The 13,013-nt window shown below is 51.1% G+C and overlaps 3 protein-coding genes across 4 annotated transcripts in view; 2 read left to right on the top strand and 1 right to left on the bottom strand.

Annotated features, from left to right (window-relative positions):
* Positions 1 to 708: 708 nt before the first annotated feature.
* NR1I3 (nuclear receptor subfamily 1, group I, member 3) lies at positions 709 to 6,438 on the top strand. Of its 2 annotated transcripts, none has more exons than XM_010833687.1 (9): positions 709 to 1,576; positions 1,867 to 2,006; positions 2,544 to 2,674; positions 3,814 to 3,983; positions 4,414 to 4,553; positions 4,776 to 4,921; positions 5,017 to 5,133; positions 5,315 to 5,420; positions 6,176 to 6,438. In XM_010833687.1, exons 1-9 carry the CDS (start codon positions 1,436 to 1,438, stop codon positions 6,303 to 6,305), a joined length of 1,221 nt encoding a protein of 406 aa, XP_010831989.1. In that variant the 5' UTR covers positions 709 to 1,435; the 3' UTR covers positions 6,306 to 6,438. The 2 variants fall into 2 exon arrangements, with proteins under 2 accessions (XP_010831989.1, XP_010831990.1); XM_010833688.1 differs by having other exon boundaries at positions 1,500 to 1,712.
* TOMM40L (translocase of outer mitochondrial membrane 40 homolog (yeast)-like) lies at positions 5,568 to 10,105 on the bottom strand. The gene is made up of 10 exons (XM_010833689.1): positions 9,947 to 10,105; positions 9,486 to 9,735; positions 9,128 to 9,195; positions 8,738 to 8,830; positions 8,351 to 8,452; positions 8,099 to 8,204; positions 7,787 to 7,909; positions 7,596 to 7,672; positions 7,300 to 7,402; positions 5,568 to 7,162 (listed from the first exon to the last, which is right to left on the bottom strand). Exons 2-10 carry the CDS (start codon positions 9,598 to 9,600, stop codon positions 7,023 to 7,025), a joined length of 927 nt encoding a protein of 308 aa, XP_010831991.1. The 5' UTR covers positions 9,601 to 9,735; positions 9,947 to 10,105; the 3' UTR covers positions 5,568 to 7,022.
* Positions 10,106 to 12,575: 2,470 nt separating this feature from the next.
* Positions 12,576 to 13,013, top strand: part of APOA2 (apolipoprotein A-II) — a 1,426-nt gene continuing 988 nt past the window's right edge. Inside the window, exons 1-2 of the mRNA XM_010833686.1 lie at positions 12,576 to 12,672; positions 12,825 to 12,900. Coding sequence (XP_010831988.1) covers positions 12,849 to 12,900 — 52 coding nt within the window. The 5' untranslated portion in view covers positions 12,576 to 12,672; positions 12,825 to 12,848. The remainder of the gene's footprint in view (positions 12,673 to 12,824; positions 12,901 to 13,013) is intronic.

The raw sequence follows: 13,013 nt of genomic DNA, 5'->3' as shown, positions 1-13,013 counted from the left end.
TCTCTGTGCTATACTGTAGGTCCTTATTGGTTATCTATTTTAGAAATAGTCATGTGTATATGTCAATCCCAAACTCCTCATTTATATTTCCCACCCACCTTTCTTTTCCCCTTTGGTAACCATAAATTTGTTTTCTATGTCTGTGAGTCTGTTTTGTCAATAAGTTCAGTTGTATCATTTTTTCAGGTTCTGCATATAGGCAATAACATATGAATTTGTCTTTGTCTGACTTACTTTACTCAGTATGATGATCTTCAGGTCCATCCATGTCGCTGCAAATGGCATTACTTCATTCTTTACAATGGTTGAGTAATATTCCATTGTATATATGTACCACATCTTCATCCACTCATCCGTCAATGGACATTTAGATTGCTTATGCCTTGGCTATTGTAAACAGCATTACAATGCACACTGGGGTGCATGTATCCTTTCAAACCACAGTTTTCTCTGGGCATACGCCCAGGAGTGGGATTGCAGTGTCATATGGTAGCTCTATTTTTAGTTTTTAAAGAAATCTCCTTACTGTTCTCCATAGTGACCTCACCAATTTGCATTCCCACCAACAGTGTAGGAGTGTTCCCTTTTCTCCACACCCTCTCCAGCATTTATTGCTTGTAAATTTTTGATGATGGCCATTCTGACTGGTATGAGGTAATATCTCACTGTAGTTTTGATTTGCATTTCTCTAATAATTAATGATGTTGAACATCTTTTCAAGTGCCTCTTGGCCATCTGAACACATGCACACTTTTTATACTTGCAAAAATATTCCTCAGTATTTATGGAGCACTAGACAACCATAGTGAAGGCTCCTACTTCTGATTCTTAAACTTATTACTTAGAAGTCCTTCATCTTGGCTCCATACAGGACCAGGTACATAATTTGCAGGGCCCACTGAAAAACAAAAACGCAGAGCCCCTTTTTCAAACATCATTAAGAATTTCAAGCCAGTAGAAATAGCAGAGCATTAAAACAAGCCCAAGATCCCTCTGAGCACAGAGCCTGTGTGACTTCATAGGCACACTCCCATGAAGCCATCTCTGGTGCACGAGTCCCCAGATCAATCCCAAATACCTCTAACATTCTAGAAGCCACTCTGATTTAATTCTCAGCCGTCCCTGCTTCGGAAGTGGTGCCTCTTCTAGCTCTTTATACATAAGCTCTTAATTAGGCCCCAGTCTCTTTTGAAGAACTCACCTTAGAGGAGCAGTGTACAATTGTTATGCCTATTCTTTTACTGTGGACACACCACATGTGAAAAAGCTTGTTGTCTCCCACTCTCCCTTCATCCTCTCAGCTTGTCCCAGAATCCAAATACAGAGGAGGCTGCAGATCTACCATGAAACTCGGCAGTCGGGAAAGTCCCTATGGATCTGATAAGGAGCAGTTTCTAACGAGTCACGAGGTCCCCTCCTGCCAGGGTCCTTCCCCATGTGCCAGCAGCCAGCACCAAGGGCATGCCGGGAAAACCTCCCACCCAAGTCTTTGCCCTGGGTCCAGAGTCTGTGCCCCATCCAGGTAATCACTGAGAACAACGGAGGCTACAAACAGCAGACGTTCCTTGTTTTCCAGGTACTGAGGGCCATAATCCCTCACTCTAAACAGCTCCTGAAATCAAGCGGAAAGCAGGTCAGAGGGGGAGTCTGGGGAGAAGAACCCAACACCAGATTCTGTGGCCTGCAGGCTACATGCTGTGTAAGAGGAGCAGGTAGGAAATCTCTCGGTGGGCAGAGATTAAAAGCAATGAAGTGCAGATAGTGCAGGGGGTCAGGCCCAGGGTAGGTTTGGGGAGAGGCTCTGCAGAAGGGGGGTCGAATGTCAAGGGGGGTCCAGAGCTGACTGCTAACCCCTCCCAAATTCAGGGGCCTGCGACAGCCACCCCAATACCTGAAGCCATGGCCAGTGGGGAAGACGAGCCGAGGAACTGCGCAGTGTGTGGGGACCGGGCTACAGGCTACCACTTCCATGCCCTGACTTGTGAGGGCTGCAAGGGTTTCTTCAGGTGAGAACCTCCTCCTCAACACAAACAACCTCCCAAACTGCCTGCCAGACAGCCTTTAAGCCTTGGCACATGCTAGGGCTTGCCCGGCTACAGCACTCTTGCATCTTGGAACCTAACCATCCTATAGCTAGCATGTGACACGCTGGCAACCTCAACACTGTATAAACATGTGGCAAAAGAACAAAGGGAGGCAGAGAGTGTGTCCTCTGGACACAGCCCCTGAGTCAAGTGTACTCACTACCTGCAAAGCACCAAACTAGCCCAGTCTATAGAAAGTATAGACTCCTGACTGATTCTGTGCCCCATGGCAATGCTTGAGATGTACTGTGTCCTCCCTACCCCTAGGGACTTCTGGACACAGCTCAGATTAGCCTATGTCCCCATAGATTCAGGATTTTAGTTCCCCAACCAGGGATTGAACCCGGGCCCTTGGCAGTGAAAGCACCAAGTGCTAACCCCTGGACCACCAGGGAATCCCCACCATAGATTCTTTTGGGACCGTATCACTGTAGCCCCTCACAACGTCTGTCTCCACAGGCGAACAGTCAGCAAAAGCACCAGTCTCACGTGCCCCTTCGCTGGAAGCTGTGAGGTCAACAAGGCCCAGAGGCGCCACTGCCCTGCCTGCAGGCTGCAGAAGTGCTTGGATGCTGGCATGAAGAAGGACAGTGAGTTGCCCCCTACCATCCCAAGAATCCAGTGTCCTCCCCTGACCATGCTTTGCCCTTGTTCCCACAGCATTATTCTCCACCTGGAAGGCAGAGTAAGCTTTTTGAAACAAGTCAGACAATGTCACTTAAGATCTCCAAGGGCTCCTCATCTCTCTTATGGTCCATGGTCTCACAGTCCCATGTCTGCCATCCACCTCTCAGATTTTTCCTACTCTTTCCCCTTGCTCAATCCATCCCAGCCACACTGATGGCAATGCCATTCTCAAACACACCAAAGTACGCTCTCCTGGGGACTTACGTAACTTATACTTGCACTTGCCATTCCCTCTATCTGGAATGCTCTTTTCCTAGGTATTCTTATGGCTTGCTTTTTCTCCTTTATCTCTCAAGTATAGTGCCTGTTACTTAGTAACTACTCAACTCAGTGCCAAGTAATTAGGTTCAGCCCCCAAAAGACAATGTAACTTGTAATAAACTTAAACTAACAGAAACCAGCTTGCCTAAGTACACTCAGCTGAAAACTGGAGAGTCAGTATTCACCAGACCCTTATTTTCTTTGTGACATCACATTACTTTTCATCATGGAGTAGTAGAAAAGAAACTGTAGAAGTCAAAAAATCTTGAATCCAATCTACATCACATTAAGTATTTCGTGACCTTGGCCCTGGAACTAGAATGTCAGCCTCTCTCTGTTTCTGAAAAACATGGAAATCACACCTGCCCTCTCTACTCATAGGATTATTTCATTCACTGAGACCTAACCTCAGAAGCTTTGAAATTATAAAGCTATTGCAACATAAGGTGATGTTTTTGGTATCACAAGCCCTCCCTCTTCAGTATTCCCCCAGAAGCCAAACACCTCCTAATACTTTCCCTACTTTATTGTCCATCCTTCCTTTCCCTCCCACAGTGCTGTTTTCTGCCACAGTGTCCCATGGGTTGGAGCAAATGTTACAGGAATCCCCTACCACCTGGAGCCTCTGGGACTCCAGTCGAGCCCAAGGAAATGTCAGGAACTCTCCTCCCTCCTTGTGTCCACTGTGCAGAGTGTCCAAGGGTCCCAAGCCAGGGGCTGGCAGAGAGAAGTGCTCTCTGCTGGTCTCAATAGCTTTGTCACATCCCTTCCCCGGGCACAGTGATCCTATCGGCAGAAGCCCTGGCATTGCGGCGAGCAAGACAGGCCCAGCGACGGGCACAGCAAGGATCGATGCAGCTGAGTAAGGAGCAGAAAGAGCTAGTCCGGACACTCCTGGGGGCCCACGCTCGCCATGTGGGCACCATGTTTGACCAGTTTGTGCAGTTCAGGGTGAGCATTTATAGGATTCAAGATGAAATAAGACAAAAGGGTGTCCAAGGAGGCTGGCCCGAGGGAGGGGACTGTGTGCCATGCCCTGATAGAGGACAGAACTTCTCCAGAACCCCAGCCAAGGCAGACTTCTCAGCCTGGAATCCTTCCAAGATAAAACTGTTGGGTTAGTCGCTTAGTCATGTCTCACTCTTTGTGACCCCATGGACTGTAGCCCACCAGGCTTCTCTGTCCATGGGATTTCCCAGGCAAGAATATCAGAGTCGGTTGCCATTTCCTCCTCCAGAGAATCTTCCCAACACAGGGATTGAACCTGGGTCTCCCGTATTGCAGGCAGATTCTTGACCGTTTGAGCCATCAGATAAAACTAGAGAAACCTAAAAGAGACCCCTAGGACTGGGGCCTCTTACTCAGGCTCTGATCTCTGCAGCCACCAGCTCATCTGTTCACCCATCACCAGCGCTTGCCCACCCTGGTCCCTGTACTGCCCCTGCTCATGCATTTTGCAGATGTCATCACTTTCATGGTACAGCAAATCATCAAGTTCACCAAGGATCTGCCCCTCTTTCGGTACGTGACCCCTCCCCGTGCCTTTCAGGAAGAAATTGCTCCAGTAAATTATAATCCCACTCCATCAAAAAAAAGTTACTAACCAAACTAACCCATCCCTCAGCCCTTTCCAGTAGCGGATCTTGAATTCTCAGCTTGGCTTTTAAGCATCTCAGTAAGAACTGGGGGTTCCTCTCCCTCTCTGAAGTTCAGCCTAACGTGCAGGTCTCCTGCTCCTCACAGGTCCTTGCCCATGGAGGACCAGATCTCCCTTCTCAAGGGAGCAGCTATAGAAATCTGTCATATTGCACTTAACACCACTTTCTGTCTCCAAACACAAAACTTCCTCTGTGGGCCTCTTCGCTACACCATAGAAGATGCAGCACAAGGTGAGATGGTGCTCGGGCAGCAGAGGGCATGCATCCCTTTGGTAGGGTATGTGGCAAGGTGACCCACAGGCTCCTAAGCCTAGTATCTCCCACAGCGGGGTTCCAGGAAGAGTTTTTGGAGTTCCTCTTTGGCTTCCATAGGACACTGCGCCGACTACAGCTCCAGGAGCCTGAGTATGTGCTCATGGCTGCAATGGCCCTCTTCTCTCCTGGTGAGCATCCCCCAAAGCCCAGAAGCTTTCATTCTACCACCTCTGCCAAACTCCCAGCTCCCTCAATCCATCCATCCAGGCCTTGCAGTCTTCAAACCTGTCGAGTGGGTCTATCCCAGTCTTGGCTCTCCAGGCCACCCACAACCTCCCATCTTACCCTTCCTCACTCCCTATGTTATAGACCGGCCTGGAATAACCTGCAGGGAGGAGATAGATCAGTTGCAAGAGGAGATGGCGCTGACTCTGCAGAACTACATCCAAGGCCAGCAGCCACGACCCCGGGACCGGTATGGTGGGACTGGGCACGTGGAGGCTGTACCAAAGGAGTTAGCGTGAACTAAACTCAGGATGAGTACTTTTACCAGGGCCCCTGGGGATCTAGTCCTTCCCTCCCATTTCACAGAGTTTCGGCATTCAAATTGCTCCTACTGCTGTTTCATCTCACTTTTTCCAGATCTTTTTATTCAGCAGAGATGCAAAGTGGTAGCTCACAGGCTCTGTGTAATAGCATTCCTGAGATTGATGACATCCATCACCTCACCAAGCCAACTTCTCCAGACTAAAGCCATCTTATCAAGAGTCTTGTTCACTCTCTTGGCCCTTCCTCTCCTCTCCATTGGTCCAATTCCTTTAATTTTTCGTTCCCCTTGAAGTTATGGTCATTCAGTTTCATGGCCAAAGCCAGTCCCTGGTTCCACAGTCCATGAGCTAACCAGGCTCTGGGGCACACTCCACTTCTATTTTGCTTATTTCTCAATGTGCCAGTTTGATCAGAAGAGGGTTATAATACCATAGAACACACCCACCTTCTAGAATCTGCTCTACAAGGCCAGATCCACACAGCTGAAGATCTGTCACTTGGCCCTTTGGGCTCTGGGTTCAAGACAAACAGCATGGTGAGAGAAGTCAGTGTCACACAGAGGCCCCTTTGGAACTTGGTGTTCAGACCTAGCTTCATTGAGAGGCAATTCAGGGGGTCAGGGCCTCAGGACAAGACTCTTAGCTGCCTTATTTCTCTCCTCTTTCCCTGGTGACCACAAAGGTTTCTATATGCAAAGCTGCTGGGCCTGTTGGCTGATCTCCGAAGTATTCACGATGCATTTTGGTACCAAATCCAGAACATCCAGGGACTGTCCACCATGATGCCACTGCTCCAGGAGATCTGCAGCTGAGGCCCAATCTACCTCCTTCCCCAGCCCCACCTGGACACGTTGGACTGGAAAGGGGAGAATCCTGGGGCCAGAGGTTGGAGACAGTAAACAGGGAGCCCATTGGTTGCAAAGAAAGATTAAAGCAGTAACTGCCTCTTCATGCAGTAATAGGGAGAGTGAGGGGTGGCTGTGGGGACAAAGTTGTTTTCTGGAAGCACAGAAGATGCGGAAGGAGGAAGCCTCAGAGCTAAGAGGTAAAGAAGCTCCTTCCGGGAACAGGTGGGCCCCACTTTCTGAGGTCAAAGATTGAGCCCTTCAGCCCTTCTTTTCCCAGTTTGGGAAACTCTGGGATGGAACACAGGATGGGGAGTGAATCCCATGCAGATTTTTCTGCTCTGAAAAGAAAGAGGCTAGGAGCTTTAATCCACAGAGAAATAAAGGAGGTGGTAGTGAGGAGAGAAAATTCAGCCAGACATACCCCTTAATTCTTCTCCTCTAGTCCAGAGCCATAAGAGCATGGGAAGATGATACTGGACTGATGGCAGAGGTGGGAGACTCAACCACTGCCTCAGCAGCTGCCCCATGGCAGCTCCAGTTCTGAGGAGGTTGTGGTCCTGTCCCCACTCTGCTCTTGGGACCCAGAGGTCACCCAGCAAGGTGGGCTCTGGAGAGGGCTCTGGCCCCAGGACACCTAACTCAGAGGCTCCAGCTGTTGTGTGGGCTGGCTCTGGGATGACCTCAGCCCACAGTGATGCTAAAGCCACAGTGGAATCTGTTGCGCCAGTGATTAAGGAAGGCTCCGAGGGCGAGGGTGACAGGCAGGGGGGGCATCTTCTTCTCCAGCACAGCACCCACACACCAGTTACTATCCACCAAGCCTGATGGGGAAGAGAATACACACTATGCTATTTAACAGGGCTTGGAGAAAGGGGTCAGCGGATTCAAGGTAGCACTTCCCTCCCACTGCCTGCCCCAATCCCTCAGCACCTCAGAATATCATCTGAACAGTTCTCACCTCTAAATACCATGTTGGCCTGGGGCAGAGTCAGGTGGTAACCAAAGGAGAAGGTTGTGTCTTGTAGCCTTGTGTTTGCTTCAAACTCCACTCCAACCTGAACCTGAGAATGGAGGGCGATGATGGGAGACGGATCTGTCTCAGTGAAGACAAGAGGAGTCCTGACAGGGGACCGGCAGAATGAAGGCACGCGTGAAATGTATACGTAGTGTGGACAGGAAAATCAGCAGGTCAGCAGCGCCTGCGGGGGTCCGCAGGGGCCTGCTGGGGGAAGGGCATGGGGTCAGTAGACTCACCTGTTCATTCGCCCTGTGGTAATAACTTGCATGGGCCCCACCTGATCCCACATTCAACGTAGCTACCCAGTGTACAGCTGTGAAAACCAAAGTACAAGAGACAAAGAGCGTTACTGCAGTAGAACACAGGCCAGCATCTCCAGCCAAGGCCAGAATTGCCCTCCCCCTCACTATTCTTCCTCACCCCATACCCGAGTACTTCCCAGCCAGTGTCAGGATGGCCCCCTCTTCGCCCGGCCGCCGGTGATAAACTAGCTCTCCTCCCAGCACCAGTCGATGAGTGAGGCTCTGCAGGAAGTGAGCGACCACGATCACTGCAGGGGAGTGGGGAGACCTGGAGTCAGTCATAGAGATAGGCCTGCTCTCTCATTCCCAATGGCTCCCACCCCAGCCTGCCCCCAATGTTTTTTCTCTAATCCCTGAACTGTACAGACATGCAGAGGCATAGTCAACATGGGCAGGTGGGTGGCCAAGACCAAAAGAACCCTGCACCCATTCCTCACCTGATTCCCCAATGAGGTCCGGATTTCCTAGGGTTAGAGTGGCTGTGTAGTCATCTCCCCGATACTCGCCATCGAACTGCCAGGTCAGGAACTTGGCCTGCTGCGTCTAGATAGGGAGGGCAAGAAGTAAAAGCTCCCGCTCTCCTTACAATCACTGCTGCCTCTACTGCTGTCCCTCAGCCACCAGGGCAGAACACTCGAGGAGGAGAAAGAGGAAATGCCTCAGTGGATGAAGGCGGGAACCCCGGTCACCTGAAAGACAGCCTTGGCTCGGAGCCGCTCCGCCAAGAGGAGCAGGACCTGGGCGTTGAGGCTGCCACCGCTGTCCATATCTCCCACCACAGTGGGGAACACCTGTTGAAGAGTGTCCACAGTCAGTAACACCGAGCAGAGGGGCACCTCTCGGCCCCAGTCCAAACGTAGGATTTCTTTAACAGTACGCAGCACCCCCTAGTGGAATCACAAAGACAAACTCTCAACCCATCACACAGATAGGTTTCCCCACCTTCTCCCATTCAGAAGAAATGCAGAGGACGTACCCTGCCCATTCTTCCCCATAACAAACACATTTCTTCCTCCTCTACACCTGAGTCCCAACTGGCCTTTGGGGGAGATAACCCAGGTCAGTGGAGCCCTCACCTCAGTGGGACTAAGTTGCCAGTCCCCTGCATAGGCCGCATGAAGATGATAGCCTGGCAAACCCAGAGCACTCATGTGCACAGTGTGGGCCACCTGAGGAAAGAGAAATCCATGGAGAAGATGGCATTCCTGCTCCATTTCAATCCCCCATCCTACCTTCATCTATTCCCCATCCAGCAGGTCTTTTAAGAAACCCAAACATTCCAATTTATACAGAGGGTCGCCAGATTAAAAGCAACAAGTCCCACAGGCAAAGGAAGTCGAAAGGGCCCCATATCCCTCCTCTTTTGTCCCATTTAGCCTGGCTAAGGGGGGAGCACGAAAGGAAAGGAAAAGATCCAGGGACAGGCAGGGAGGAATAGTGAGGAGGGGCCAGAGAAGTGGGGGCACCTGGAAATGGCTGCTCAGAACCTTGTTGACAACGAGCTTCACTCCCTCCATCTGTGCTGGGAATACATCTGAAGGGAGGGGAGGGGGAAGGGAAGGAATAAGCAGACAAGGAACCCCACCCCACGAAGTCGTCTCCCCTTTCAATCCCACAGAAGTGCTTTGGAGGAACTGACCTCCTCTCAAGTCCTGCAACAGGAAATGCTCCACTCCATGGGGGCGCCTGATCCTCCCTGAGGCTGCATGCCCCAACTGTGATCTCCCCTTTTCTGCTCCCATCGCTGGACACCCAGCACTCAAGACCCCGCCCTTCTCTGCCCCTTCAACTTGAGACTCTCAAATGCCTTGGGTGTCTTCTCACCTTTGCATAGCCGGTGCAGCTCATCAAAGCTCCCAGGGTTGGGGAGAGGTTCCTCTCGACGGGGGCTCCGGCGGGGCAAAGCCCCCACAGGTGCCAGGCCCAGTGTGTTCCCCATTTCAGTAGAGAGGTCAGGGAGGGGCCGGGGTTCGCCTGAGAAAGGACGCTGTTGCTCCCTCTACCCTCCACGGGCCCCACCCCCCATTATCCAGCTCCCCAGTCCCAGAAACTTCCACATAGTCCGACGCTAGACCTGGAACAGGAAAAATAAGGAGAGAAGGCACCGGTGGGGAGCTTGAACCCCAGGCACACTCCCCTTTCATCTTTAATCCCGCTGCCACCCTTGTGACCTCCCCCACTCTCTAATCCTAGTCTCCACTACAGACTTCACCCAGCTTCCTAGTCTTTCTACTCTTCATTCCTAGGCCACATGGCGAGGCTTGCAATGAGGCAATAACCCTTACCTTCTCAGACCATCATGCTGCCCCTTTCCCCCAGGCACACCCCGGTCATCTTGATGGGGGCAGCCATCTTGAGTGATGGCAGAACTGCGGCTTCACGCTGCACCCCCAGCGTGGTCATGGACGCCATCTTGGAACCGGGCGAAAAAAAGATTTCAGAGACCCAACCCTCCTTGATTGGGCTCCGCCCAATGGATTAAAAAAAAAAAAAAAAATGAAAAGGCTGCTTGGCTGCCGAGCATTGGCCAATAGGAGAGGAAAACGCAAAGGAGTGGCCGACCTTACTTCCAGAGAGCTCCAACTCCGGCGCTGCAGGGACAGGCGGTACTTGATTGGTTAGGTCCTTGCTGCTGCTGCTAAATTGCTTCAGTCGTGTCCGACTCTGTGCGACCCCATAGACGGCAGCCCACCAGGCTCCCCTGTCCCTGGGATTCTCCAGGCAATCTACTCAAATAGATGGCGTTAGATTGCCCTGCCTCTCCAAGGTCGGGAAAAACCTTCTAGCTAACAAGACACTAGAGGGAGCATCTTGGGGCCTGAGTCACTGAAGTTCCCTCCACTGTGTAGCCTGGAGACATATAGCCTGTGAAAGGTGGCCAGGGAAGACTGACTACTTCTTTCGAACACTGATTCATATCTCACCTAGGGGCCCCGCCCCAAACCAGACCCATACGAACCCCTGGGGACTCCTCTTCGCAGTCCTTCACAGTACACAGTTCAGTTCAGTTCAGTCGCTCAGTCGTGTCCGACTCTTTGCGACCCCATGAATCGCAGCACGCCAGGCCTCCCTGTCCATCACAAACTCCCGGAGTTCACTCAGACTCACATCCATCGAGTCAGTGATGCCATCCAGCCATCTCATCCTCTGTCCTCCCCTTCTCCTCCTGCCCCCAATCCCTCCCAGCATCAGAGTCTTTTCCAATGAGTCAACTCTTAACATGAGGTGGCCAAAGTACTGGAGTTTCAGCTTCAGCATCATTCCTTCCAAAGAAATCCCAGGGCTGATCTCCTTTAGAATGGACTGGTTGGATCTCCCTGCAGTCCAAGGGACTCTCAAGAGTCTTCTCCAACACCACAGTTCAAAAGCATCAATTCTTCGGCGCTCAGCCTTCTTCACAGTCCAACTCTCACATCTGTATATGACCACAGGAAAAACCATAGCCTTGACTAGACAGACCTTCGTTGGCAAAGTAATGTCTCTGCTTTTGAATATGCTATCTAGGTTGGTCATAACTTTCCTTTCAAGGAGTAAGCGTCTTTTAATTTCATGGCTGCAGTCACCATCTGCAGTGATACACCCTCAAATGAATTCCACTCATAGGTACAGCTCTCCGTAGGAAAAGGGACCCACCCTCCCTCCTGGAGGTCCAAACCTTTTAAAGTTCACCCAAGAGTCCTCTCTGTAGAAAGGGAATGGATGTGAGAGCTTGGGGTAGAGGAGCAGGGGCTGCAACCTGAGTTCCAGCAGAAGTAGTCCCTGAAACACCTGACCTCTGAAGTTGATTCTTCCTCCCCTGGTTTGCTAGGAAAGAAAGAAAGTGAAAAGATTCCCTAGGCAGAGTTGGCAAATAAAATTGAGAAATATAGGCTCCTGCCCTCAAATGCGCTCCACTCCAAAGCCAGGGACAAATCAGTGGAGCTCCCTTTCAAGCACTAAGTGCTCCACAGGGGAATAGTTGAAGATAGAATAAAATTTCTTAGGCTCTAGTCGCCTCCCCTACTAGCGCTCACATCACCACTCCCATCTCTGAGGAAGAGGTCAAAGGATGAAAGATACAAGTACTTGTGATCTCTATTTAGCTGATTTCACCCAAAGGCCTTGGGCCTGGGAAATGCATCTCTGTCCTCCCTCACAATCAGGACAGGGACAAGGGCCAGGACCTTGGTTGGAGGGATGTTATGGCCCCTGCTGACTTGTATTGGCTGACCACTGCCTGGACCTGATAAGAGAATCGAATGCCCAGAGACCTTCAACCTTTATCCTGCCAGAGCACGCCAATGATGGGGGGGTGGGGTGGCGGGAGGGGGTGTGGCGTGGGCAGCAGCTGCTCTCTGAATTTGTTTTACTGGGGGTGGGCTGTGCTTGCTGATCTGCACTCAGGAAGGTCATTCTGGTTCTAGTGTTTTCTCCCCCATCTCATTCATTACACATTAACTCAAAAGAGTACAGAGTCAATCACACCTGGCCTCTGGCCCTAATCCTTATTCTCCTAACCTGCATTCCCCTCACCCCTGTCCCTGATTTTATCGCCTTTTTTCTGTCCCCCAACACCTCTCTGTCAAGTTTCAGTGAATGGGGGTAGGGTTGGGAGATGAAATTTACCCATAATGGTACAAAGATACCAAGGGCTGAGGTCGTTAGATCTGATACATCAAAGTTTTCCAGGAAAAAAGAGAAGAAAACCCTAGAAATCCTGCTTACTGAAGGATTCAGATCCAAGGACTACTGGTCCCAGGCCCCAAAGGAATGAATCTTGAATAGGACTAAAATGTATCCCCTTGGCATCCATTAAGTCCCTGCCTCCAACCCCATCACCAGGCATCTCCTATATGCTGGCCTCTCCTCCCCCCACTTCTCTAACTTGTTTACTCCAGCATAGTTCCTGCCCCACTGGACTCCTCCAAAGTCCTTATCACCTGATGGGGTGGAGTGGGGAAGCAGAGAGATATATAGCCCCTTCCTCCTCAGCCAGGCCACACACAGACACAGACACAGCATCCCTGACCAGGTACAGTAAGAGATTGAGAGGCGAGGGCGCGTCCACAGACTTCAGGCAGAACAAGGGAGCCAAGTTGGAGGGGACGTGTAGGGAGCGGGCCGCGGGGGAAGGGGGAAGCCCATGCAGCGTCAGTGACCTCCCCTGCCCCCAACTGTTCACAGGCCACTTTCCCTGCCGTTAACACCATGAAGCTGCTTGCATTGACTGTGCTGCTCCTGACCATCTGTGGCCTTGAAGGTGGGTGTGAGCTGAAGAGGGGTCCCAAGGAGGAGAAGGTGCCCCGCTGTCTGTGCTGCTATGCCCAGGTCTGGCAACCAGAGAGCTGAAGAGGAAAATCATCCCCTCTCTAA

Source organism: Bison bison, unplaced genomic scaffold (assembly GCF_000754665.1).
Source record: "Bison bison bison isolate TAMUID 2011002044 unplaced genomic scaffold, Bison_UMD1.0 scf7180017863823, whole genome shotgun sequence".
Lineage (NCBI taxonomy): Eukaryota > Metazoa > Chordata > Mammalia > Artiodactyla > Bovidae > Bison > Bison bison.
This window is presented reverse-complemented; position numbering and strand designations above follow the sequence as displayed.

Coding starts and splice junctions, on each gene's coding strand:
- NR1I3 (XM_010833687.1), top strand. CDS start 1,436: ATGTGCCAGCAGCCAGCACCAAGGGCATGCCGGGAAAACCTCCCACCC. Junction 3,984..4,413: donor ACCAGTTTGTGCAGTTCAGG/GTGAGCATTTAT, acceptor TGATCTCTGCAG/CCACCAGCTCATCTGTTCAC. Junction 4,922..5,016: donor CATAGAAGATGCAGCACAAG/GTGAGATGGTGC, acceptor TATCTCCCACAG/CGGGGTTCCAGGAAGAGTTT.
- TOMM40L (XM_010833689.1), bottom strand. CDS start 9,600: ATGGGGAACACACTGGGCCTGGCACCTGTGGGGGCTTTGCCCCGCCGG. Junction 8,831..9,127: donor TTCTGAGCAGCCATTTCCAG/GTGCCCCCACTT, acceptor CTCTTTCCTCAG/GTGGCCCACACTGTGCACAT. Junction 7,163..7,299: donor GGCCAACATGGTATTTAGAG/GTGAGAACTGTT, acceptor CTTCCCCATCAG/GCTTGGTGGATAGTAACTGG.